At 47.5% G+C, this 25,707-nt stretch overlaps 1 protein-coding gene across 3 annotated transcripts in view; it reads left to right on the top strand.

Annotated features, from left to right (window-relative positions):
- LOC144138577 (sodium-independent sulfate anion transporter-like) overlaps positions 1-25,707 on the top strand; it is a 174,103-nt gene that overhangs the window by 16,468 nt on the left and 131,928 nt on the right. Inside the window, exon 1 of one of the 3 annotated variants that reach the window (XM_077670928.1) lies at positions 13,172-13,429. The exons of 1 other annotated variant lie outside the window; for it this stretch is intronic. In XM_077670928.1, coding sequence (XP_077527054.1) covers positions 13,327-13,429 — 103 coding nt within the window. In that variant the 5' untranslated portion in view covers positions 13,172-13,326. Of the gene's footprint in view, positions 1-13,171; positions 13,430-25,707 lie in introns of those variants that run through there. One more of the 3 variants, XM_077670929.1, reaches the window with a different exon arrangement.

Below are 25,707 nucleotides of genomic sequence, written 5' to 3'. Positions count from 1 at the left end.
GCCTAATGTACACAAGCTTTTTTTTTCTTTTTTTTTCTCCCTCGTTTTTTTCCCCTCCCTCCCTTTCATTCTGTCGTCCCATCGCTGCCGATTCCTCTCCGCCCGACTCGCTTCAGCCAGCTGGACCGTCCAGAGTTGATGTTTCGGGCGGGGGCTGAGCAGCACGGTCTCCCACTGCTCACTGTTAACGATTGTGCTGCCATTTGTGATTGCCTGCGGACATTGCCATAACATGGGCGCTAGGTCCACGCGTTCCTGACATCTAGGACACTAACGAGAGTCTTGTCCTGAGTATCATTAGCGATGCGCAAGTGGGTTAGGATAAGAGACAGTCTGTAGGAGTCGCCAGACCACAGAATCCCGCTCACTGAGGGATGGGTGCGCCGGTGGGAAGCGGGCCCGGCCTAAACAATCATGACCTTTAATGTCACTGTATGACAATAGCCTGTCCATGCCCTACACGGGGACGAGGTCCGCATCGGAGGTGCCGTCTGCTCGGTCGTAAAACCTCCAGCGGCTTCGTGAGCGGACTCGTTATCTGCAAGGCCGGAGTGGGCGGGGGTACAAATAAAGCTGACCTTGCCTGTCCGGTTTTTGACGTGGAGACTGGAAATTAACATTGCGGACGCCTCCCTTGATATGTGTCCTCGTGAAAAATTTAGAACCGCTGATTTGGAGTCGCTGATGATTGTCTTGATTTTTGTGGAGGCAACTTGGCTAGAGCAATGGTTGCCTCTTCTCCAACCACCGAGTCTCTCATGCGGATAGAGCAGGAGGCGATGGTGTTACCCTTATTGTAACCCTGAATCGGCCGCGTCCGCGTAGGCAACGTTCTCGGCTTTCGCATAGCGTCTTTGCAGGGCACGGACTCTGGCCTCTCACCACACCTTGTTATATAAAGGATGCATGTTACACGGGAGCGGAGAGATGTGAATGTTTTCCATTATCTTCGACAGGATCGCAAAACTGGTAGGCGCGCTTTGGGGGTAATAAATACCCAGCAGGTCGAGTATGTGGCGCCCCGTTGTGCTGTAGGTCAGACGTACCAGTTAGCCGTTGAGCCTCGATGAGCTCACCCAGACTATTTGTCAGGCCCAGGGCCTCAAATCGCTCGGTGGACGTGTTTAGTGGAAGACCGATGGCCCGCTTGTAGGCTCTGCGGAGGGGAGCGTCTATTTTAACTGCCTCTGCCCGCTGTAGCCGGAGGTACGGAGAGGTGTACGTCACACGGCTTACAACAAAGGCCTGCATGGTGCCTGTAGGAGGTTGGGTTAATTCCAGTGTGTCGAACCGAAAAAAAATACCAGTTCAGTTACGGTTCTGGTTCAGGCGAAAGCATTTCGTTTCGGTTTAGTTCCGGTTCGACAAAATCACGTACCCAACCGGTTTGTGAACCGGTTCTGGAGCTTGAACCGGTTCGCGAACCGGTTCGATGAGTTGAATTATCACTAACATTTAAGAAAAACACATTTAGTAGTTTAAAACAACAGTCAAATCAACATACAAACAAAAATTCAAAATGCTATTGTTCCCCAAGGGCAGTGGCACAGTTGCAAAGCAAACTTTAAACAATTACCAGGTATTAGAAAAACAAATGAATTGGCGACGATTTACCACCTACTTTCTCACCCAGACTTTATGTTGTCCTACCGACTATTCATAAAGTCACCGCCAACAGATCTGACGGTTGGATATATTCTCTGCCCTTTCCTTTTTTGTTTAAATCGCAATCGTCGCTATGGAATCGCCAATCACGCCTTAAATTTATGCCTGCGTACTGGCGCGTTCTAATCTCAGCACTTAATACCAATGGCGCAATTTTTTTTATATTTTGTAACAAAACAGAAAAATCTACAAGCACATAAATACTACCAATGAATTAGATTATTTGGTCACCATGAATAATTTGATAGTTATCATCTTATCAAATGTGTTAGCCACACTTTTGTTAAATGTAGGCTTTAATTAACGCTCAGTCACTGCATTATTGCTCTGACCACTGCAATTCCTTTTGCTATAGCTATACCGGATGTGTGCATTACAATCTGCATGTCATCGTACCGCCTGACCCGCGGCCATCGTTCCGTGTGCTACATTGCGGAATCTTATAACAGATTATGGTGTTAAAAAATTAAATGGAAATTTGACGCGCGGAGTATGAGATGGGACTTTTTTGGGTAGACGCTCTTTAATTTGTCCACAGCAGTACTCCCCTCCGGAACGAGTAGCAGTAGAAGTAATGTAGCGAGTTGGACATTCAGTACAAGTGCACCTTCGGAAAAGAGCAGATTTGAAAGAGACAAAACTGCAGAACAAGCAGAAAAGATAATCGATGGGCGAATGGGACAGTGTGAGGTACCGGCCGGCCTTTCTGCACGCGTCATCTGCTTTATTACTGTTTCTGCTTCCAAGACAAGGTCGAGGGGTGCAGTTGCTTGCCAAGGAATTAAGTGCACACCTTAACAGTTTTCCCTGACATATCTGTTGTTATTTGTATCGGTAAAAAACGAAAATCGTCCACTGTACTGTCCTCAAATACTGGCCACGGAACTCACTTCCTCCGCATTGATGACACGTTTGGTTGTAAAAGGCAAGGCAAAGAAAAGTATAGAGCAATATCCACGCTTTGGTGCTTTTTTTTTACTTGTTTGGTTTTACTTACTTTTAGCGTAATATTTTAAAACAACGTGATTCGCCTTTTCTTTTTTGTGGTTTTCCGTGTAAACACATTTTCAAAAACTGGCGAATTTGATGCCCCGTGCTATAGCTCGGCTCCGAGGCGCAGCTTATGTTTCAGGCTGGCAGACGTATTTTAACCAGGTCGTGATATTAAACGTGGAACAAAATCTCGATACACAGACGTTCTCGATTTCCGTCTACTTCAGAAAAGCGGCCGTGGGGAAGTGAGATCGATGCCGCTTGTGGTCAGCAGCAAACGGCTTAACAACTGAGCAGCTCCTGCGGTCACACTTAATTGTCAAATATTAATAATTTGCATGCGTCGGACCTTTTAAAGAAATTATGAAATGCAAAAAGTTTGCACACATCGGGTGTGGGCTTTTGCTGTTGCGCAGTGGAGCGCTCCTTCAGCCTGATTGCTCCAATAAAGTCGCAGCTAGGGAACGGCAAAGTCGTTTTTTATCCCCTGCAAGCAGCCGAGAATGACATTTCGTTTGGTCAGCTTGCACTACGCTCACTCTTCCAGCAGCAACAGACTATTGCTACATTGGTGCTCATTCATTTCCCCTGTTGTTACATAGAGTGTAATAGTGTTCAATTGTCTGGAGGGGAAAATGCACGAGCGGGTACGTAGTTGATGGTACGGGAAAGAAAGAGAGCCTGAATTGCATTGACTGTGCAATATCAACAACGGAAGGTCGAAACGTTTCGGCATGAACGGTAACCGTTATTTCCTTTTTCGGTTCATTTCCGGTTCGGGTTCATTGCGCTAACAAATTAAGGGTTCGGGTTCGGGTTCAGTTCCGGCAAAAATACCGTTTCAATTCCTGTTTTCGGTTAGGTTCGGTTCCGGTTCGACACCCTGGTTATTTTATTCAGTGGTTCCGACAACGTAATCTAGAATTCTAGATATTAGCCTGGTTTTCTGGTGCACACGTTTTAGAGCACTAGCAAGGTTTCCGAATTATGTCCGTTCGCTGTTATTCGGAGTCCCAGTACGCTAATAATAGAGACGATGGGAATGCGGTGCGAACCGGCGCTAAAAAAAAGTTGTTATGAAAGAGGAGTCGAAGTAGATTCTCTTCCTGTACTGGTCGGACGGTAGAGAAGTAGTGCTAATTTCTCAGGACAGCAGCTCAGGCCCGGGGTGCAACGTATTTTTCGACTGCGTTTAGGGCTTGCTGGAGAGTGTCCTCAATCTAACCGTCACTTCCACCGCAAACTCGCTGGAGCTGTTCTACGCTATTGAGGAGATCGTGCAGGTCATTTACACGTTAAAAAGGAAGGCGGAAAAAACCGAGCCCTGTGTGGTCCCCCTGCCGCCTAAGTAAACTTTGTCTTATTAAAGTCCGGCAATCGTGATAGTTGCTGTTCAATTGATAAGAAAGGGGTGAATTGCACACCCTCTTCCTGGCCCCCAGGCTGTTGATATTTTCTAGGATTGCCAAATGCTTGACGTTATCGAAGGGTTTAACGAGGTCTAGCCCGATGATGGCGCGGGTATCTGTTGACGGGGAGGGCGTTCAGTCACTAACGCCGTGTTTGAGTCGAAGGATGACATCTTGTGTCGAGAGTTTGGTGCGGAAGCCAGTCATGGTGTGCGGGTATAGATAATTTTCTTCCATGTAGACGTTGATCCTGTTTAGGATGACGTGTTCCAGGACTTTTCCTACGCACGAGGTGAGGGAAATTATACGGTTTTCAATTGGGAGCTTTTTTGCCCGGTTTAAAACAGTGGTGACGTTGCCCGTTTTCCCTCGAGCGGAGATGTGGCCCGCGTCCCAACACAAGGTAGAGTAACGCGTAAGAGTCTCGATGGAGTTGTCACATAAGTTGCGCAGTATTTTAATCGTTATGCCGTCCGGTCCCCGTGCTCAGCCGATCCGGATGGTCGAAATGGTGTCCCGCACCTCGCAAAGGGCCCGTGCAGACAAAACCAAGTTTGGTTCATTCGAAAATTGCTTCTTTTGTGGCACGGTCACTTACATGACAATGTCTGTCGAGTCATATCTTACGTTTTAGGAAACGATTAGTAACAAAAATACGGCATGTATACAAGTCCGAACAGAAGCAAAGTGCGAATACTGGCACTTTAGCGGTATTGCAGCGCCATCTATAAAAGTGGACGATAAACAAGATAACCAGACCGCCGTCTGTGAGATAGTAGCAGCCCTGGTCCGCAGGCTATTTTCAGTTTTAAGGTCCTGCTCTGAATACGTCATTGTTGACGTAACGAAAATATCCGCTGTTGCTGCGCCCATGTCTCAATTTCGACTATCTCTGCCGCTACCGGGTCGATTTCCGAGTCAGAGTGAGAACCGCGTTCTGCTGGATGAATTTTTCGTAATGCGTCTCAGTCGACCAGTGAAGATTCTTTCCAGAATTACGCGTAACGCCTACGGAAATGCTTGTGATGGCTACGATATAGTAGTCGCTACCAAGATTTTCTTGCGTGTCAAGCCACGTGGTCTCTCTTCGCGCGTTTTAGTGAGGCATAGGTCAGGCGTCATGTCTCCACTCACACTATTCCCAATACGGGTTGGGTGCAATGGGTCTGCTACGAGGCTGAGACCTTCTAGTTGGGCGTCTAGACAAAGATTACGACCCTTTAAAGTGTCCCGTTTGTATTCCCGCTCGCTGTAGTGCGCATTAAAGTCGCCTACTATGAGTAGAGCGTGGCCACAGGAGACTTCGACAGTTTTCCTTAGGAGTTTGGTGAACTTGAAATTATTTTTAGGCGGGCCGTATATGTTCAGGACAAACATGCTAGTGGTGTCCTTGTCCGATTTGAAATTAACTCTACAAGAACGTGAGCTGCCGACGCCGCGTCCGCGCCGGTCTCGTGACGAATTGCCTTGAGGTGCGCCTAACGATAGTATGCGTGCCGGCCGCTTTCAATTCGGATGGCTGTGTCTTCCTCCAGGTAAGAGAAAGATTTGAAATTTTGGAGGTTGGCGCAAGTTGAAGTTTCTTGGAGGCAAATTGCATCGGGAAAGGCGTCCTAGTGATTATTTTTGATGGGATGTTCGAGGTTCGCTCGCTTGCGCTAAAACCCTCGAGAGTTGCATTTTTTTTATTTTTTTAGTGTTTTATTATTTTTTTATTTTATTTAGCTCGCCAGTTGATGTGGTTTCGTCGTATTAGAGCCCAAGTTACGAGTTGTTTTATTCCGTAGCCTTAATGCGTTAAGGTGGTTGTGCGGGTTACCTATAATCGACAGCATGCTCGCATAACTCACTATTAAAAACGACGATTCATGGTGAAAAACAGCGCCAGAATCACAGGGACAAAAAGAAGAGGGGACGACGCACAGCGCTGTGCATCGTCCCTTCTTCTTTTTGTCCCTGTGTTTCTTGTGCTGTTTTTCACCGTGAATCTCAATCTGCACCAACTAGCCCAACTTGCCATCTTACTTCAGTAAAAACGACGAGACATAAACCCAAAAAGTTTTTGTCTTTCTCTCTGTCTGTCCTCGAATCAGCCTCCCCAATGGATGTTAAAGTAACACTTGAACGAGATGTTTATATCGACAAAACTTTTCCGAACCACTAAATCTGGGAACACACCTCATACTCGTCGGCATTGTTAATGAAAAAAAAACATTGTGCACATTTTAGGCAACATATCAATACATAAGCGGTGTTTTCATTGTTCGTTTAATTAAATATGCATGGCTCCTCAATTTTCTCGTGTGCGAACCAAAAATACGTGCTTACAACAATATCTCGACCCAAAAATACAAAAAGCGCTCGCAGCGACCTTTCGGGGCAGTGTTCCAGGTTCAGCAGTAACGAAATTGAATTTGTTTTAGCAAACCTGTACCCTGTTTACCGAGGGTGTGGAAGGGCGTGAGATGTGGGCTCGAACGAGAATAGAGGCGTTTACGTTGCAGGGGCGGCAAAAGACTATCGTCTTTCGCCGGCATTTGCAACGAAAGGAGTAGATACGCGACCGATTTTATCTCTAACCAACACCGACGTACAGTGATATGGGCATATCTGTAATAGACAGAATGTTTGTTTTCTACCTGCCATAACTCACTATTTTATCACGTTGATGATGATTGTAGGGTTTAACGCGCCGACGCCACGCAGGCGGTAAGCGCGCCGTAGTGTAGGGCTCCCGATTAATTTTGACCGCCTGGGCATCTTGAACGTGCGCCGAAATCTCGTACACACGGGCGTTTTTGCTTTTCGCCTCCATCAGAAAAGCGGCCGCCGCGGCCGGAAATCGAACCCGCGACCTCGGGCTCAGCAGCACAACGCCTTAGCCCCTGAGCCACCGCGGCGGGGCACTGTTTTATCACCAACATCGACGTACAGTGATATAGGCGTATAGAAGATCCAGAAGCAGCCGCCAAACGCAGATTTTGGTCCGAACGAGTGCTGAATGTGTACTAAGTTGTCACTCCTCCGGTTGACAATGTTCCACATACTGGGCGAACCGCAATGATTACACGACCCGTTGATCTAGCAGGTGTGGCACTGAAGATGGCACGTAGCTCTTAAGGGCCACGTCATTCTAGTCGTCGTCGTATCGTATCGGACGAAACTTCGAAAGACAATTCTTATGTATTTGAATTCTCAATCAACACAGGGTAGGTCACATGCAACTGCGGCCACGATTATTTATCTTCTTCCCCTGTTGTAACCTTTGGGTGCCCGCTTCGAGAGGCGGATTCTGTTCTTCCGCCATCGTCTTGATAACCTTCACTGATACGGCTTAGCGCGGTCCCTGAACTTCCCCGCGACTTCAGATCACTCGTTCAGCGATACCTCCGATTAAAAAACGATTTATGTGCTCTCTGCCTGCGACGGGGATTCGAGGAGAAATTTTCACACAGTGCGAAAATTTAGAATCAGCGCTCCCATTCAAATACAGACGTTTTCATCTCTTCAACCTTGATAACAGATTGGGATATACGGGACTGGCCTGCGCAAACACAGCTTTGTTTTTTTTTTTGTTGTTTTTTTTGTTTGTTTTTTTTTTTTTTTTTTGCATACTGCTCCAACTGAATTGGCGCTAGCCTAGCACAATAATAAAATGGTTCCTCCCAGGATGCAAAAGTTAGAAAGATCTATACCTTTCTTTGCGCACCGTTTAGCGACAGTGAACATTAGAAAGTTAGGACAGATGAGACAACCGGTTCTGTTGCCTTGCCCGGCACACGGCCGGTGCGCCCGCGCATGCGCGCCACCCGTCGCGCCCCCTCTGCGCACGCGCAGTGGGGTCGGTCGGTTACCGGGAACTGTATCTGACCAACCTGGCCATCTAAATACACCCCATGTGAGCCTCGTTTTCGCATCGTACTAGAAGAATCGCTTAACTATTAAACGTGCTGGTGGGCTGAAAGGAACTACAATACCTAATACAATATGATGCAGTAAACACTTGATAGTCTTGCGGAAAAAGTTCGGTATCACTGGGGCCTGAGGCCAAACAACGAGGCTGCCTTAGCAGTTGCTCCGGAGGATAGAAGAAATGTACGAAACAAAAGAGTAAAAGGAGCTAGTGGGGGTGCGTCTATGCGTCATTAGACGGGCGAAGGTATGCAAGAATGGACCTCCGCCATGTCGTGGTAGCATGGTCGGCGAGCGGCTTAACATGACAATTCTTACGGGCAGAGGAACGTTCTCCACGGGGGCCCAGGACGCACTACTCTGCGCTCGCGGAAGGCGAGTATTTATAACTGCAATTCCCAACGGTCAACAGGAGTTAAGTGTGTTGCGCATGGCATATAAAGTACAAATATGCAAACAACATCTTCCCTGGATTCAGTGTTCTCAGTCACCAGAATCAGCGATGAATGCCCCAAAGAAGCCGGTGCACGCTGTGCACGTTAATTTGGGGAGGGGGGAGAAGAGGGGAGGCCAGCACACGATATGCCTCTGCTAGATCCAGATCGTACCGATTCTTCCAGCCGCCACGGCGTGATTCATCGCCCCGAGGGCCCTCGCGATGGACAGGCTCCGACGTGTGGAGACCCGAAACTTCAAAAATTGTTTGATTAGCTGACTTCACCGTTACGCACGAAACTACCCCACAATGAACAAAACTTGTCCGGCACATCACGCGTGCACAGGGTAACGGCGAAGCACTTCCTGCTGAATCGTAACAGCGGCAAGGTTTTTCAGACGCGCTACCGGAGACCGAATTTACGCTCTCCTAAAACTCTATATTTGCGGAACCACCACCGCCATTTTTCACTCTTTGCCGAATGCATTTTGAAGACTACAGTGCAGTGAAAACGTCACGAGAAAAGCCGCGATCGAAGATCAGAATGAAATACCTATTGTGTGATCTGTGGCTCAAGTGCATTGACGTCAACACCATGCTGATGATCTTTGCATCAGACAATGCTCGTGACTCAGGTCGTTCATGGGTTATCTGAAACAGCGCTCTCTGTGCTTTAGTCTTCAAAAGGAATTCATGGCTGCCATGCAAACGTCACAGGAAAAGTCGCGATCGGAGGTCGGACCAATATGGCTAGCCATGGTTTATCTGTGCCCCAAACCCGTTTACGTCACCGTGTGCTAAGCTTTGCATCAGACACTCTTCGTGTCTCAAGGCGATCCCCAGTTGCCTAAAAAAGTAAATTTTGTTTTGAAATAAAAAACATGTTTTTGTTCACGCAGCAAGGTTAACACGTTTTTGAGGTCTGTATTGTGCATGATTGGAATTGCAGGCGAGGTACGGATGGCGTCCGCTGTCAAAAGTAAAACAACGGGTGTTCGCTCAGAGCATTCGAGCTTCTGTTTTAAGGGGCCGTGAAGACAAAATACAAGTTTCTTTCATTAAAGAGACTGCTTTGTCTCAACACCAATGATGGCAATTTTATCACAAACGTCAAAGAAAAATACTAGAGTTGCTAAAGAAAACAGATGAAGTAGTCACCACTCCATAGCCACATTGTAGCAATCTCTCTGTGTCCTCACAAAATCTTTTTGTGCCATAAGCTACACTGGCCCAGGTTGAGCAGTTTGGCGTGGATCTTAAAGGGTCGTGCTGCGCAAGCGCGAAGAGCATTGCAATGGACTGGATTGGATTGGGTTGGATTCACTTTTGATTGGATTGGGTTGAATTAAATTTGATTCTATCCTATTGGATTAAAAATCCAATCCAATTGGAGTGCGGGTTTGTAGAGAATTGGGTCTGCACATTCGCCGGTCTGCGCATTCCAGATGAGTGACGTTGTAGCCGCGGCAGACGCACTGGCGCCGGCACGTGCCCAGCTGTGCGCCTCTGCTGCGCAGTAGCGAAGTCTGACGCTGCGCCGGGGCCGCTTGATAGCTATTTCGCGCGGCTCCTGGAGAGCCGTGCGGCGCATACGCAAGAAGCAGTGACTGGACTGGACCAGACCTGACTGGACTGGACTGGACTGGACTGGACTGGACTAGACTGGACTGGACTGGACTGGACTGGACTGGACTGGACTGGACTGGACTGGACCGGACTGGACTGGTCTGGACTGGACTGGACTGGACTAGATCGGATTGGAAATTGTTTTAGCAGCAGTAATCATGATAATCAAGCTAATCCTAGACAACCAGGAAACCTAAGAATAACCAGGTGAACCTTAGCTCACGCTACGTATATCCTGGCATAGCCGAGCTAAGCCACTGCTATTGTTTTTGTGGGATTGGCGAATGCTGACCTAATCCACCGCCAAGGAACATGAATAGACAATTGAGGCAATTGTGACGGGGCCCCCAGTCCTGTTTGGTCGTATCACTTAAATGCTAACGCGCAGTTACCAAATAAATAACCATGTTCCTAGTACTGGCCTATATTGCGTTACTACGGCCAATATTACTTCACTGTAGCACACAATTTTTTTCTTGCATCTTTCGGTTAGATAAAACGTGTCCCGGGGCTGTAACAGAGCAGAATAAGTTAGCAAAGCTAGTTTTTCCAAATTGAGCAAAGTTTTATTTGGTCTTGACGGCCTTTTTAAGAACCGCAGGAGCGGCGCAGCTAAAGAGACGACGCAGGTTTGACTTTAGGCACGCGATGACGTGTTTTGGAAACTTTGGGTGCCAAATGTAAGATCAGAGTCCACAGAATACGAACAAATATAAAATTCTATTTACTTCTCTTCTTTTTACCGTTTGAGCTGATATTTTTGTAAGCCGGCAGCAATTGTTACATGTCTAGCACCACGCTGTGCACAAAAGACCTTTGTCTGTGTATCGATCTTTAACCCCGAGAGTGAAGGATGCTGCAGGAGCGCAAAACTCGCCTAGCCTCTGAAGCTTCCTCAGCGAAAGAATGCCACGCCACCAAGAAAACAAAGGGCGCGTCTCCGCTGCTAGGCAACGCTTGGGCAAGCGCATTGCAGCTTGACCAAGCGAACGCTAAAACAGCAAAAAAGAAGAGACGAACGAACGCTAAAACAAACGCTAAAACAGCAAACGCTAAAACGAACGCTAAGAAACGAACGCTAAAACAGCAAGAAATAAGAGAGCGTATGACATAAACGCACATAAATGCTGACATAAACGCACCTGGTGCTCGTCTGCGCTGCGCTGCCTTGTTCTGCTGTCTCTCTTCGCTCAAGTATACTGCATTGGCTGGCGCGGAGTCGTGCTAACGTACATATGGATGCAGCACCACAGTCAGTTAGTCACGCACGGGTACACCGTGCGAGAAAAGCAGTACAGAAGAGGCTGTGACGTAAATGGCAAATGGAATCAGAGCGATCCAGTTGCTGTTCACACGCGTGAAGGCACGAAGCGTGCTAATGCTGAACACGTCCAGAATATCCCAGAGGCAGCTACCGGCTCTGGCGCTAATCTAAGCTACACCACGCGAAACGATGCAAAGTTATACCAGGGTCCCTGAATGCTTTTCAACGGTATTAAGGGGCTCTGGTTATACTGAGGAACCACTATATAGCCCGTTCCGCGAAAATGCGTCGGTGGTGTGACAACAATATCACCATCATCATCATCACCACCAGCCTATCTATGCCCATTGCAGTGCAAAGGCCTCCCCCATTAACATCCAATTATCCCGGTGACAATTCTGGTGACAATTATCCCACCAGATTTTAAAAACTCCGCGTGTTGGTGGAATTGCATAATGAGGCTTGGGGTGCGGCCTGACCCCGGCGACCATTGCTGGTAACGCGCTCCCTCACCAGAGCAGGATTGGCCACCTTGGTGTAGTAATGGCCACAACCTCCCATAAATACGCTTATTGACAAAGATATGGTAACAAAAATCGACAGATCGGAATCCCTATTGGCTGCGAACTCCGGTATGTGCCGGCATAATGCCCACATTGGCTGCAACGTATCATGTAGCCACGAAAGCGGGTTGTCGTCCCCACTGTCGTCGCCATTGGCCATGTGAAGGCCTAATATTAGTCATAGATATATGCTTCAAGGTATAACTTCGTCAACCGGTAAGCACAGCTTGATGTACAATGAGTTTGGGTTACTTGACACGTCGTTAGATTTAATTTTAAGGACAAGCTCGGACCATCCTCAGCTTTTCCTCTTTTCACTCCTTTGAAAGGCTTTTCCGCGCCCGTTTTAGGTGCTATTGTGACCTCGTGGACCAGTCTAGACCGCTCAGTTCTACCTCCTTGTCTGTGATTGCCAACGTAGAAATCTGCCCAGGATCTTCGCGCTACTTTTGTTGTTTTGCTCATATTCTCCGTTATGTTAAAGTTCCGTCTTTTAGTGCATACATTCTGTTTCTGCTAAATGCACTCTTCTTCGTCGGGTTTAAACTCCCGCCTCTATTGTTTCATGCATAATGGCCGCGTTCCAGGCACGAGTGTCAATCTTCTTGCTTCTGCTAATCAGTTTTGTAAACTTGGTCAATTCAATCTACTCCCAGGTCATCACACTTTCCTCTTAAACATTTCTCAGAAAGTTCCTTCGTGTTGTGAGGAAGTTTGCTGCTTCCTTATCCAGGTTATCGCCCTCCTACAACCAGTGAGTCGGTGATTATCTTAGGTTGTCATTCATTATGTCTATGCTGTCCTCCTCTCCGGGTAAGTCGGCGTATACGTTCTTGACTTCTGCGCTCCGCCTTTTACTCGTAGCAATAACGTATGCATATGGCATATTTACTGACATTTCAGAGTGACGCGCCCTTAACTACGGCCGCTCGGGATCCTTCATTCGTTGACGACGCTTTGACCTTCTGGGCGTAGTACGTCTTGCAGCAATTGTCCAGCCGGCAGCGAGACGACGTTTGCACCAGACATCGTCTCAACCTATTCCGCTCTGCGCAATCCCACCTGCGGCCCACTTGCGGGGGAAAGGGAGACGCGCAGAACTTGTGCAAAACTGGATCCCTCAACTTCGACGAGATGGCGCCAAAAAATAAAACGCTACAGTCGCAGCGTGCACTTGTGCGCGCGGCATGGCATGTGGCGTCAGGCGGCGGGTGGATGCGAATCCCGCTGAGAGCGCAAGTGTGGAATCCGCGCATGACACGTCCTCTGCAGCCCGGCAGGCAGGCAGGCAGGCGGTGTGCACGCCCGGCAGATCGCTCGCGTGCTCAGGGAGAGACAACGCAATCCGCGTGCTCCTCTTTGCACCGTGTAGGACTGATACAGCGTCTCGGAGATAAGCTCCCTCCGAGAGGAGACTTGTTCGTCTTCGACCTTTGCGTGTTACGGAACGTTCCGAAGATGGGCAAGACCCTGGCTTCCGGTAGCGAGCCGACCGAGAAGACGACCATGCTCTCCTCGGCGGGACAAACCAAGTTCCAGCTTAAGGACCTCGTGCGTCGGGGTGAGTGGATGAGTTGTCGCCCGAATCTGCGCCCCGAACCTCCCCCCTCCTGCACGTGTTAGCGTTTCCTGTTGACTTACCGCTCTCGCGACTACAATCGCCTCGCGTCACGTGCATCTGGGGAGGCTGTTTTAACTATTCTTAGCGCCAACGCGGTTTCCCGCGGCAGCGAGAGGGAAGGAGGCCGAGTAACCATTACTGCCGGCTTATTCGGCCGCTGTGAGCGACAGACACGCAACAACCTCTGTCTTCTCAAGAAACTTGCATTGCGTTATTTAAGGACTACCTTAAGTCAAATTATTTATTGGAATGTAGCGTACAAATGGGGAGGTTAGGGAACGAGCACGTGAAACAGGAACAGACGATAAAAGCTACTTGATGGGCTTATGCGGTGAGAGTCGGTCACTTCCATTTTGCTGTAATCTTGGGGCCCTTTGTTCAAATGAGAGCATGCAGACTCACTGTATATTGTCGAAGTTGACGTATGGTGCTTTTTTACATTGCACAAGGCTGTATATAAAAATGGTGGCAGCGGTTCCCGCTGTGGGTCGACCGCATACCACGTGCAGACTGCACCTGGCCGCAGACGGACCGCCCTTTCCCGCCGTTTCTGCAACGTAGATTAGGCACACTAGAAAATGCCGTCTATCTTTCATTATAGCACTCCTCGCACACCCTCGGTCTTAAGATTGACGCTGTACCGTTTTAATTTTTAAAAAATAAACTTCGGCGTGCCTAGCAAGAAATGTGGAAAGGTTAATTGATAGTTCACACCACCGAATAATTCCACCAAGACTATCGTATACAGAGTCTGGGTTTGGGCTAGTTGGTACCGGTGATGCGTGACTACGTGTAGCGCGAAAAAAACGAAACGGACAACCACAGAAAGAGGTACCCGCCGGGGTGGCTCAGTGGCTAAGGCGTTGTGCTGCTGAGTACGAGGACGCGGGTTCGAATCCCGGCGCGGCGGCCGCTATTCAGACGGAGGCGAAAAGCTAAAACGCCCGTGTGTACGAGATTTCGGCGCACGTTAAAGATCCCCAGGTGTTCGAAATTAATCCGTAGCCCTCCATTACGGCGCGCCTCATCGCCTGCGCTTCGTCGGCGCGTTAAACCCCACAATGAATCAACTGCATCAACAGAAAAATGTGACGGACACAAGAGTTGACTTCGTTGCATTGTGACTGATTAAAGCTCAGTTGGAAGTTAGCGCTTCGCCCGTCGCTTCTTCCTGTGCTTGTCCATCATTATTTTTGCGCTACAGGAAGTCATGTATTGTATACAATTGTCGTGTAACATGTGATATTGCTTTTATCGAAGCATGCGGAACAGATAAATCCTAAATTTCAAACGTAATCAGGAATAGCTATAAACAACAATAATGCCCACATAGTGTGGGACTCGAACCGACGACTTTCGCATTACTCTTCGATGCTCTGTTCTTCGAGCTTCCGGCACTCTTTCACTTTCCGCCGCTTTGTGCGCAGAGAACACAGCTGCGATAAGGCAATGTGAATGGTCTGTTTCACGCTTCTCCCCCCCCCCCCCCCCCCCCCCCCCCACACACACACACCGTGGCAGAGACCTGAACCGTTTCACGAGCAGTCAGTCAGTAGGTGTCCATCGACCTAAAGGCCGCTAAATGTAGCGGTGGCTCCTGTGCTGCAATAACCGAATCCTTGGCTATGCACGGACAAACAATGGAATAGTTGGGGGTAAATTCGAGCTTATACGAGATTTCAATACATTACTGCAGTTCCTGCATGAAGCAGGTTTGCAAAAAAAAATTGATTTTCTTTGCCATTTCCTTGAGCTCGCGCAGTTGTCGTGCCGTCACAAGTGTGCACACACTTATTCAGCTGTACGTATTGTTGCACCAGTTCACGAACCTTTCCTTTTTACGGCGGCCCTGCTAACCTGAAAGATTAGCGACACTTCTAAGAAGAAAAAGAAGAACGCACACAAGGAATACTGCCGTGGCGGGAGCACCGGCTGGATGTTTCAGAGGAGAGACATAACGCGCAGATCAAAGGTCAATGAAGACAAAATGCAAAGTTGTCTATTTGAAAGAGCTACCCTTTCGTTACTCCCTGAGGTTCATTCCAGATAGCAAAAAACGCAAGAAATATCTATGCTTTCAAATTTCGCGCTACAGTGACGTATTACGGCAACGGATGACGTAATATTGGACCTCCACTGAAAACGCAATTATCAGTGTCTTAACTTCTCTTTAGCAATGAATTGACGCGATCAAAGGGAACTGGGGGCCCCGCTACAGTCGTCCGGCGGACGCCAATCGCACAAACAATATTCTGTGACGTCATCAAAAATTTCTGGAAAGTGGCTAGGGAGTCGCCATTGTTGAATATGTTATCTTTGATGTCTCGATTATTTGTTTGACGTTGGGGATAAAAATTGATATTGTTGTCATCGGAATAAAGCCTCGTTAATGAACGAAACTTGCATTTTATCCTCATAGTCGCTTTAACACGCGCGTTACACACATTCTCAACTTACGTCCTCTTGGGGAACATGCAGCCAACTTGAAATCGATCGCCGCCGCCGTCAGTAGCCATCGCGAGATGTGGCCCATCGTTTGGTGCTCGCCATAGAGTTTCTTGGTGAGTATACTAGAGGAAACTGCGCTTAGGAATCCATGTCGGGATGAAAGATTATGGGATGACCACAGCTTCTGGCTTGGGCTTGGCATGACATTTGGATTCTTAAGAGTTTTTCGGGGTTTCCTTTTTTTCACTACGCATTATTATGACAAGACAGCCGTTTCGACTGACTCTCATTAAAAAAAAAAGTACTTTAAAACAACGTTCCTTTTTTATTTTATAAGTGTATAATTACACGCTCTTTGCATTTTAGTGGCATTGTATCTGAATTTATGGCGACTAAAAGGTTTCATGAAAAGAAAAAAGCTTTAAAAAAAGATTTTTTTATTGTTTTTTTTATAATTACATACTCTTCTTTGCATTTAGTGGCTTTGTATTTTAATGTATGGCGACAAAAACGTTCAATCAAAGCCAATGATGAAACTAAGGCGACGGCATGGTATAATGGCGGCCCATCACCACACAGACGACCACGCTGTCAGCCGCATAGACGCTAGCGCCAAATTCCTCTCTAGTGCGTATTGTAAAAAAAACTCTTTGGTGCTGGCTACTTCCACACCGCGCGTTCAAAGTTAAAAGGAGAACTGCACATGCTGTGATTTGTTGATGCCAACACCGCGATGTACGAAGTTTCGTTTGACGCACTTGCCATATATAGCTCGCAAATGGCGTCACCACAGGCTTCCCTGGTGAACTACTTGCGGCGTTTACAGCACTCTCGATGGTGAGAGCAATTAGAAGAGCGCCCACCTTTTGGCTTCCCATGTGGTTCATGCACAAACATGCCAGCTGCGCCTGACGTCAGTGCAAAAACACAACCTTCTTTTGCGTGAAGCGCGAGATCCCGTAGGAATAAAGGCTGCATCTTCTTGCAAATGGAACGCTTTTGTTCCTGACGCATGCATGGTATCAGCAGAACGTGTAGACTCTGCTAATGCTTTTTTAAAGAAAATGAGTTGCGCAATACACCTCCTTCGTGACTCTTAATAAGGGCATGTGTTCTATCGTTTCAGAAAAGCGGTTTACGTAGGCTTTTACGGCTGCTTGAACACTCGAACAAGTAGCGTTGCGCATCTGTGTCATTTTGGGTCGTTATATTAGAACAATATTATATTAATCATTGTGCGTACCGTATCGGGCGAGCATATTTTAAATGCCGCTTTGTTTCGTACCCTCCGATGCAGAAGATTCGTGTGCCCGTCTCTCGGTACCCGGTATGCACTGGAATATTTATGATGTACTTCATGGTAGGTTTGGCTGTCGATACCGCTTTTAACCAAAAGGAACAGAGTGTACGCGAAATTTTGAGATATTTCAAAAGGAGAAGCTTATATTACAGTAACGCTGACATTAAAAAGATGACAGTGGACTTGCACATAACTGGGCTTCTGTGTACTTTTCGTGTCCGTGAACAAAAACTCCCAAGGCGCTCCACGCGTCGTCATAGCGCTAGGCATTATATAGCGTAAGGTGCTGTCAAACTGACGGCCCGGTGTATGTGAAATTAACACGCGATCACCTCCATGATTGATTGCAGGTTTTAACGCACCGACGCAACGCAGGCGATGAGGCGCGGCTTAGTAGAGGGCGGCGGATTAATTTTGACAACCTGGGGATCTTTAACGTGCGCCTAAATCTCGTACACACAGGCGTTTTTGATTTTCATCTCCATCAGAAAAGCGACCGCCACGGCCGGGAATCAAACCCGCGTCCTGGTGTTCAGCAGCCCAACGCCTTAGCCATTGAGTCACCGCGGCGGGTATCACCTCCATAGTGGCACGCTGTTCAAAACAGGATTTGGATCTCAAGCTAATACGTCTCATCACTTGTATATTCGATTTGAATGGATTATTTATCAATAGGTACCACTTTTAAAATCAGTAGAGTAAAAATGCAAGTGTCTTTCTCACAGATGAGCGCCGTCAGCGCCGAAGAGAAGTAACATTTGCTCACACCTTTCACCTAAATTGTGTGTCCCCTTCATGTCGTGCGCTACAAAGCTTCCCTGGTCATCCAGCTTCATAGAGTGTAATGGATCACGATTTCCTTTCCATCGAGTTGCCGGCATTCCAATGCTCATATTCCCGTGCCTCGGCAGTCAGTCTGTCACCCTCTGTTTCTCCTGTGGTCACTGCTCCAGTTCGTATGTCCGGCTCAACTGTATTTGGGCATGGATTCCGCCTCGCTTGCTCCCTAATACAAGAGGATTCCGCAAGCGCTTGATCCCTAATACAAGGCGCCAATTGTTTCTTGTTACTAAAAGTACCCTGTGTATACGTTTTTGAAGGGCCCTCTGTACGTCTTACGTACCTCCTTTTTTTTCACTTCTTCTATTACTGCACGGGTGTCTACAGAATCAGACATTTGTAAAGACGATAGTCTTTCTCGGACTCGAAAATTTTGGTCTGTCTGTCTGTCCGTCTGTCCTTCTGTCTGTCTGTCTGTCTGTCTGTCTGTCTGTCTGTCTGTCTGTATGTCCGTCCGTCCGTCCGTCCGTCCGTCTGTCTGTGTCTGTCCGTCTGTCTGTCTGTCTGTCTGTCTGTCTGTCCGTCCGTCCGTCCGTCCGTCTGTCTGTCTGTCTGTCTGTCTGTCTGTCTGTCTGTCTGTCTGTCCGTCCGTCCGTCCGTCCGGCTGTCTGTCTGTCTGTCTGTCTGTCTGTCTGTCTGTCTGTCTGTCTGTCTGTCCCTCGGTTCAGCCGCCCGGCCAAAAGTTAAACGAATTCTTGAACGACACCGTCATGCAGCCAAAACATTTCCGAAGTAATAAATGTGGTGGAAGTGTTCACATTCGCCAACATTGTGCTTCAAAAACCAAACATTAGGCATATTTGAAGCAGTCAATCAATACACATCTCAAATTTGCAGCGTTCTTGCAACAAAAATGCATGACTGCTTTATTTTTGCGGTAGTAAATTTAAAATGCGCAATTTGAAAAAAACATTTTTGATACAGAAATATAAAAAACGCTAGCGCATGGCGGTAGCCCTCCTGGCGGCATTCCAAGAAGTGCCACAGTAACTAAGCGTTCCAGCAGATGGCGCGCAAGCAGTGGAACGCGCTAGAATTTAATTGACTGGGGCGAGCCTCCACCGTGTTTATCGTGGGAAAAGCGAGACGGCAGGAGCAAAGCGGCATAGGTGGGCGAGAGACAGAAGACAGAGGCTTTACGTAACAGGAGCTGCAAAAGACTATCGTCTCTTGACGACATTTGCCGCGAAGTAAGCAGATACGGGGTCAATTTGTTAAATTATTATTAGTGCCGTCTAAACTTTTTTGCTTTACTATGAAGATTTCTCTATCACCTGGTTCATGTCATAAGTGTGATGTACTGGTGAGTGGGCTCTCCGAAATTCAGCATGCTGTCTTGATTGCTAAAAACCAGTGTAGGACGGAAGCTTGTCTGGTCGGTAAAACACAAGGCAACAATTGCAAACGTGCTGTGACAACGAAAGTTTATAACCGACTCCCGCACGGGAGTCTTGTAGAAACGCCTTTATTGTTATAGACTTTCATGTGTTCCGCTTTTAATTTTGCCATAACCAACTTTTATACAACAGAAATAGGCTGCTGTGGGCTAAAATGTGCTACTTTCAATATCGTGAGGCATTCTCAAAATACTTTTGTGATTTTCTAGCACAGTTATAGCATCTTTTAGTAGGTTCGTGGTTATACTATCGCCCCTTGCGTCTTTCCCTGTCTTCAACCCCCTGAGCACCTTTTCAACCACGTTTTTATAGTTACTGTTGGAACATCGAGAACCAACCTAGTCCTTTCAGTACTTATTTCCTGGCCTATCGGTGCTAGCTAATCCATTCGCATAGAACCATCCCGCTAGTTAATTATCTCACCTGTTCATAGTGTTCCCATATCCATCTCACAGAGCACACATATTATCTCTGCCAACGGCAGGCTTCTTATTCGTTGCCCTCAAGCTCCATCCCTCTGTTAATATTTGTTTAATCGTTGCGATTTGGGGGCATGACGGTCCGTAACTATAAATAATAAACGTGAACCCATGAACAAGTCTTTCAGCCATATAACTTCTGGAAGGCTTATACTATACACATGAAATGTCACTACAATGTTCTCAAGACAGCGTAGGATCTAAATGCTCAGGTAAAAGGCAGCAACTGCTGCACGCTAAATTTAGATCAGCACATTAACCACTGAGGATGGCAGCTGCTCAACAAAGAAACAATCCAAGAAAGAGCGTAAAGAGGCATAGCTTCTTGTGCGTCAGCACACTTTGCTTTACCTGTGTGAACTTGAACTCCAGAGGAGATTACCAAGAAGTTCAAAGAACGAAACAGAACAAAAACTGAGCGTGACGTCGCGCGACTGTGAACGCGTTTAGTTGGCATTGCTTGAACTTATTTCGATCCCATTTCATCCACCACTCAACGTGAAGAGTAGAGACTCGTGAATCTGCGCCGAATTCAAACACACACTTACTGTAACCTCACAATGCTACATCGCATCGCTTACGCCATTTACCCCTACAAATGCGACATTTGCATCACACCAAATACCACCTACCAACTCGTGCGGCAGTGCGTTACACATCCCGAACCACTACCATCACCTACCCAGGAGGCGTATTTCCAAAAGCTTCGCTGCACAGAGCACCAACGCGACAGGTCCGTACCCAGGAGCAGTGGGAACGTAGGCTTACCAGTTCCGAGTTGAAGGGTCACGAGAACCGGATGCCCCGTGCGCCGGCTGCTGTGGGTTCCGAAGGCCGCCTGGACATGGGTCACCACTTTCTCTCTTTCCATTTTCTTTTTGCCGTTAAACAATAAACGCTGTTCCCGTTTACGAGGCCACGCAGTACAGCTCACGAGAGAAAATGCAAACGTACATTTTGTAGGTCACAAAATTCAGCATCAAACTGTAGAGCTCTTACAACGAAGCAGCAGTTCTCAAAACGTCCCTCATGCAACTCACTTTGCAATTTGAAGCACACGAAGAAACTACATAAGTAATCGGGAAATCAGCCCTGTTGCATGACGAAACTGTCATTTTCCTTAAAAGGACATTCGAGTGCATGGGTCGAACTCTTGCTTTCGGTTGGGCTGCGTACTTAAACGAGCCTAATACCTTATCTGTATAAGGTACGTTTAAATACAAAGCTTTGGTTTCTTTGTAAATCTCAACAAATGAGAAAGCAGCGTGTGCTTTTGCGGCCATCTCACGAATTTTTTCACTCGTACGCCACAGAAATTTTTAACGTGTTTTAACTCTGTCTCATCCTCTAAAACCTAAATACTCACCGCGCCTACAGTTCATCAGCATCGTCATCAGCTTATCTACGCCCACTGCAGGGCAAAGGCCTCTCCCATAGATCTCCAATTATCCCGGTACTGTGCTAACTGCGACCACTTTATAACCCCGCAAACTTCTTGGTTTAATCTGCCCATCCAACTTTCTGCCGCCCCCTGCCACGCTTGCCTTGTCTAGGGATCCACTCTGTTAGCCTTAATGACCAACGGTTATCTCGCCTTCGCATTACATGCCCTGCCCTCGTCCATTTCTTCTTACCCGCCGCGGTGGCTCAGGGGCTAAGGCGTTCTGCTGCTGAGCACAAGGTCGCGGGTTCGATTTCCGGCCGCGGTGGCCGCTTTTCTGATGGAGGCGAAAAGCAAAAACACCCGTGTGTACGAGATTTCGGCGCACGTTAAAGATCTCCAGGTGGTCAAAATTAATCCAGAGCCCTCCACTACGGCGCGCCTCATCGCCTGTGTTCCGTCGGTGCGTTAAACCCTACAATCAATCAACCATTTCTTCTCCTTAATTTCTATTGGCATGTCCTTAACACGCGTTTGTTCCCTTACCCACTCCGTTCTCTTCTTTTCCCTTAATGTTACACATATAATCTTCCATTCCATTGCTCGCTGAGTCGTCCTCAATTTAGGTTGAACCCTCTTAGTGAGCATCCAAGTTTCTGCCCCGTAGGTGAGTACCGGTAAGATGCAGCTGTCATACACTGTCTTCTTCAGGGACAATGGTAGGCTGCCATTCATTATCTGAAAATCTGGGCTTACAGTTACATAAACCTTTTTGTGCGTAGGTTAAAAGCGGACATGACCATGTGCCTTCAAAGTCGACGTCCCCAGATCAGCAAAGAGCGTGGTACAAGGAAAACAAAAATCGAAGCCCCTTACTCAAGATAAAGATAATTAACACGCTTTCTGACACACTATCCGAGGCAAGGTGAAAGTCCGAAATCCAGACTGCTTCGACCGTGTCGGAATGGCACAATCGGATAGACGTCGGCTCGTGTCACTAGATAAGGTTACAGAGTATCGACACTCTTTTCCCCAATTGTTCCGTGCCGCCGCCTTGATCATAGGTCAGATCGCATCACGTGACATTTGTTTACACTGCGACGGTTCATGGGCACCGCCATTTTGTTGCTTATGCGTTTTCTGTCGGTCAATTGTGGTATCCTCAGCTTGTACTCCCTGCTCTGCGGCTGCGCGCGGCTGTCGTCATTGTGAACGTCAATCAAAGATAACGCGCTTCGCAGCATTTCAACTGCAGTTGTGTGTCCGAAGATACCGTGTTTCGGCGTCTTCGGCAGGGTTGTTTACAAATGACCTCGTCAAAGTGAGCGGCGAGGCCGCAGAAGCGGCAATCTGGCAACACTGATAAACAACAAAATGGCCGCCGTTGCTCACTGGCATGCCTCAGTGACGGCACTCTGTAGCTTATCTAATGACACTAAAGTCGGCTTCATAGCGCGAGGGACCCAGGTTCTATTCCGGCCACGACAGCGTGGTTTTCTTCTTGATCCGCCCTTGTGGAAATCCATTGTGTAAGTTGGTTTTTCTGCAGTTCGTTTTGAACGTAACGATATGGACGACACCAGTGAGGCATAGAAGAAAAGCTTCGCTTTAAAATTTTGCTGACTATTTGAAAAAATTCAAGGGCTTAGTTCCCTATTAAGCGTCTTGGAGTTAAACTTAGGTCAGCCAAGCATGCATTGGAAAGAAGGTTCGAAGGAATAATGCTTCCAGATAGGTCGCTAGGAAACGAGCATCCCGTATCAGAGAACAAAATTAAGAGGAAGGTACGGACACGGGCTGGTCATGCAATGCGGACAATTGACAACTGGTGAGTCACCAAGGTAACTGAGTGGCTGGCGAGAGGTGGGTCTACAAGCACAGGAACACCATTAACTGGATGGAGGGATATTTTACTGGATATAAAAATAGAAGCCTGACGCTACCACATCTAGAAAGTCGCTTGGTTTTCCCCAACCAAATGTGTACGCAGAGGCATTACGGAAGAGGAAATAGAACGTGTTGCTTTTAAGACTTCGCGACTGACCAATCAAACCTCGCTGAAACCGAATGTCTGGCGGTAATCGCAGCGTCGTTAGCCGCTTTCGCCTCGGAAAACACGGCGGAACAATCCCTACACAACAACTCATTTTGGCGTAATGTAACGCGCATCCAGCGGTAAGCTCGCTGTTTGCTTTGGCACGTCGGTGACGTGCTTTGCGTTGACCTTGCTTCTTTCAGCTGCCCAAATTGCGGGAACGGCCACCAAGAGATCACTGGTGTGAGTATTCACAATCCACATCCCGTACAGGCCCACGCCTGCTTTGGGCACTTTGGACAGCAGAAGTCTGCCTAAAGCCAATAAAAAACACCTTGCGTGGAATAATACCTCGCAAAACAAACCTATTACGGGCGAAACAACCGAGCTTAAAAAGACACATCCACTTGTGCTTACCGCAGCTAGTCTTCGTTCGCCCTGCTATGGGACAGTTGAAACCGACCGAAATGGTACAAAATCGCCCAACTTAAGCATTATTCAAACCGAAGTTCACTTTTTCAGGGCTAAAATCATGCTACTGACCGAAAATATCCAAGAAAAGTAGCCGAAACCGAGTTCAAAGAGATCAAACCACTGAAGCGTACAAAACAAGAGCTGGACCAGTCCTGAAGAGGAAAAAAATCCTAAATTTTGTTTTTAATGCCCAAATGTGCCACAAATAGATAACACGCGTTATAAAAATAAATGTGTCTCGAGTAACAAAAAACGTCCAACCGCGAGACAAGCCGGCCCATGTTAGTTTAATCATAGCATAAAAAAGCACGTGGATATATTTCGTAACAGTGCCCCTAGATGGCGCAATGAGCCATTGGCCCTTACAGGATGTGGAATGTGAGTCCCCCACGTGATCAGCGCGCAGCAACTATGCGTGCGCCCACGCCACCTGGGAAATATTGCTTGGGGGATCGACGTATACACCTAATTCCAAAACTGTGTGCTGAAGTCCACGCATGCCCATTCGCAAGGACACTATTCCTTGAGAGACAGCTGGGCGAGTTGGAAGGGGTTCATATTCAAAAGTTTAACTGCGCGAACTGCGCTCGTCTGTGTCCTTTCTTGTATTTGTCTTTCGCGCAGTTAAACTTTTGAATATGAACACTATTCCTTTGAGTTCTATTAGGCTATCGTTATACATATTTGTAGCAGTACAGTGTCCTTACAGGCTTCCGTACTGCCGTCGGACTTGTCCCATAAAACAGTACGTCTATAGTCGAATAGTATGGTCGTCTATGGGCACGCAGACCGTAGACGATGGAAGCTGCACAGAGGCAGCCATAAATAATACAGTAAATTGCAATTGAACGTTAATTGGAAGTGCCTTAACGCTCATGTACTAGCTAGTTTGCGTCCCCGTCTATCATCTCCAGCTAACGATGGAGTTCTAAGTGAATACCTTGACCATTGTTACGTCCTGGACGTGCTTTTAGGGGTGAAGCCCCTTAGGGGATGGGGCTGTTGGCGTCTCCTGTCGTCGTCGTCGTAATCGTCGTCTCATGTAGTCACGGTACTAAAACACCGGAAAACTCCATTACGCTTCGCGCTGGAGCGCTTCGTAACGCGTTCTTAAAACGCACCGAGACACTCGTTTACGCCTGGCGCTAGAGAGCTTTGTGCTTCAAAGACAAGAGGCCTTTACAGCAAAGCTGTATACCCCTGCCCCCCAACGATTTCATCTCCGTTGGCAAAAACGCCAAGGCGCCAAGAATGCGTGCTTCGCCCCTCCCCAGGTTTCACGTTGGTGGAGATGGCCCGGGATTTTTAATAAATTAGCGTTCATGGCTCGAAAGCTACGCACTTCACATTTTGTTGCTGCGTCGTCATAACAATGTGCTTGCTCTCACCTGAGGCGTTTAAATATCGATCATTTACGGGCGTTCTTATGTGACGTTATTAAGATGATTGAGTATTTCTTTCTTCAGAAACTCTCGGCTCAAGTTTCTCAAAATTCCTTTCGTTTTTCGACAAAAAAAAACGTTTTTGTTTTCTACGTAACAACGTCGAACAAACAAGGTTGTTTCGTCGAAAAACGAAAAACAACGTTTTTCGTGGCTGCAACGGAGCTGAGTGAGTTACCAAATGCTAGCTCTTCAAATTGAACAGAGTTGTAGTTTGCCTTTATCGACCCCATATGAACTAACGGCTTGAGTTTCAGGAAGGCGGCATGTCTCGTGGCTTACGAAAAGAGGTAATCTCATATCGGGAGCAACGGAGTCAAGGCTGCGCATTGCAGCATCTTGAGACGGCTTACGCTCCCTGGGGGACGCCGTGCCAGTTGGCATCCGTCCCGCACTGCCGCCCATGGAGTGACGCCTGATAA

This window comes from Haemaphysalis longicornis, unplaced genomic scaffold (genome assembly GCF_048455015.1).
Source record: "Haemaphysalis longicornis isolate Haplotype H1 unplaced genomic scaffold, Haemaphysalis longicornis Haplotype H1 scaffold_5, whole genome shotgun sequence".
In the NCBI taxonomy this organism is placed as follows: Eukaryota; Metazoa; Arthropoda; class Arachnida; order Ixodida; family Ixodidae; genus Haemaphysalis; species Haemaphysalis longicornis.
This window is presented reverse-complemented; position numbering and strand designations above follow the sequence as displayed.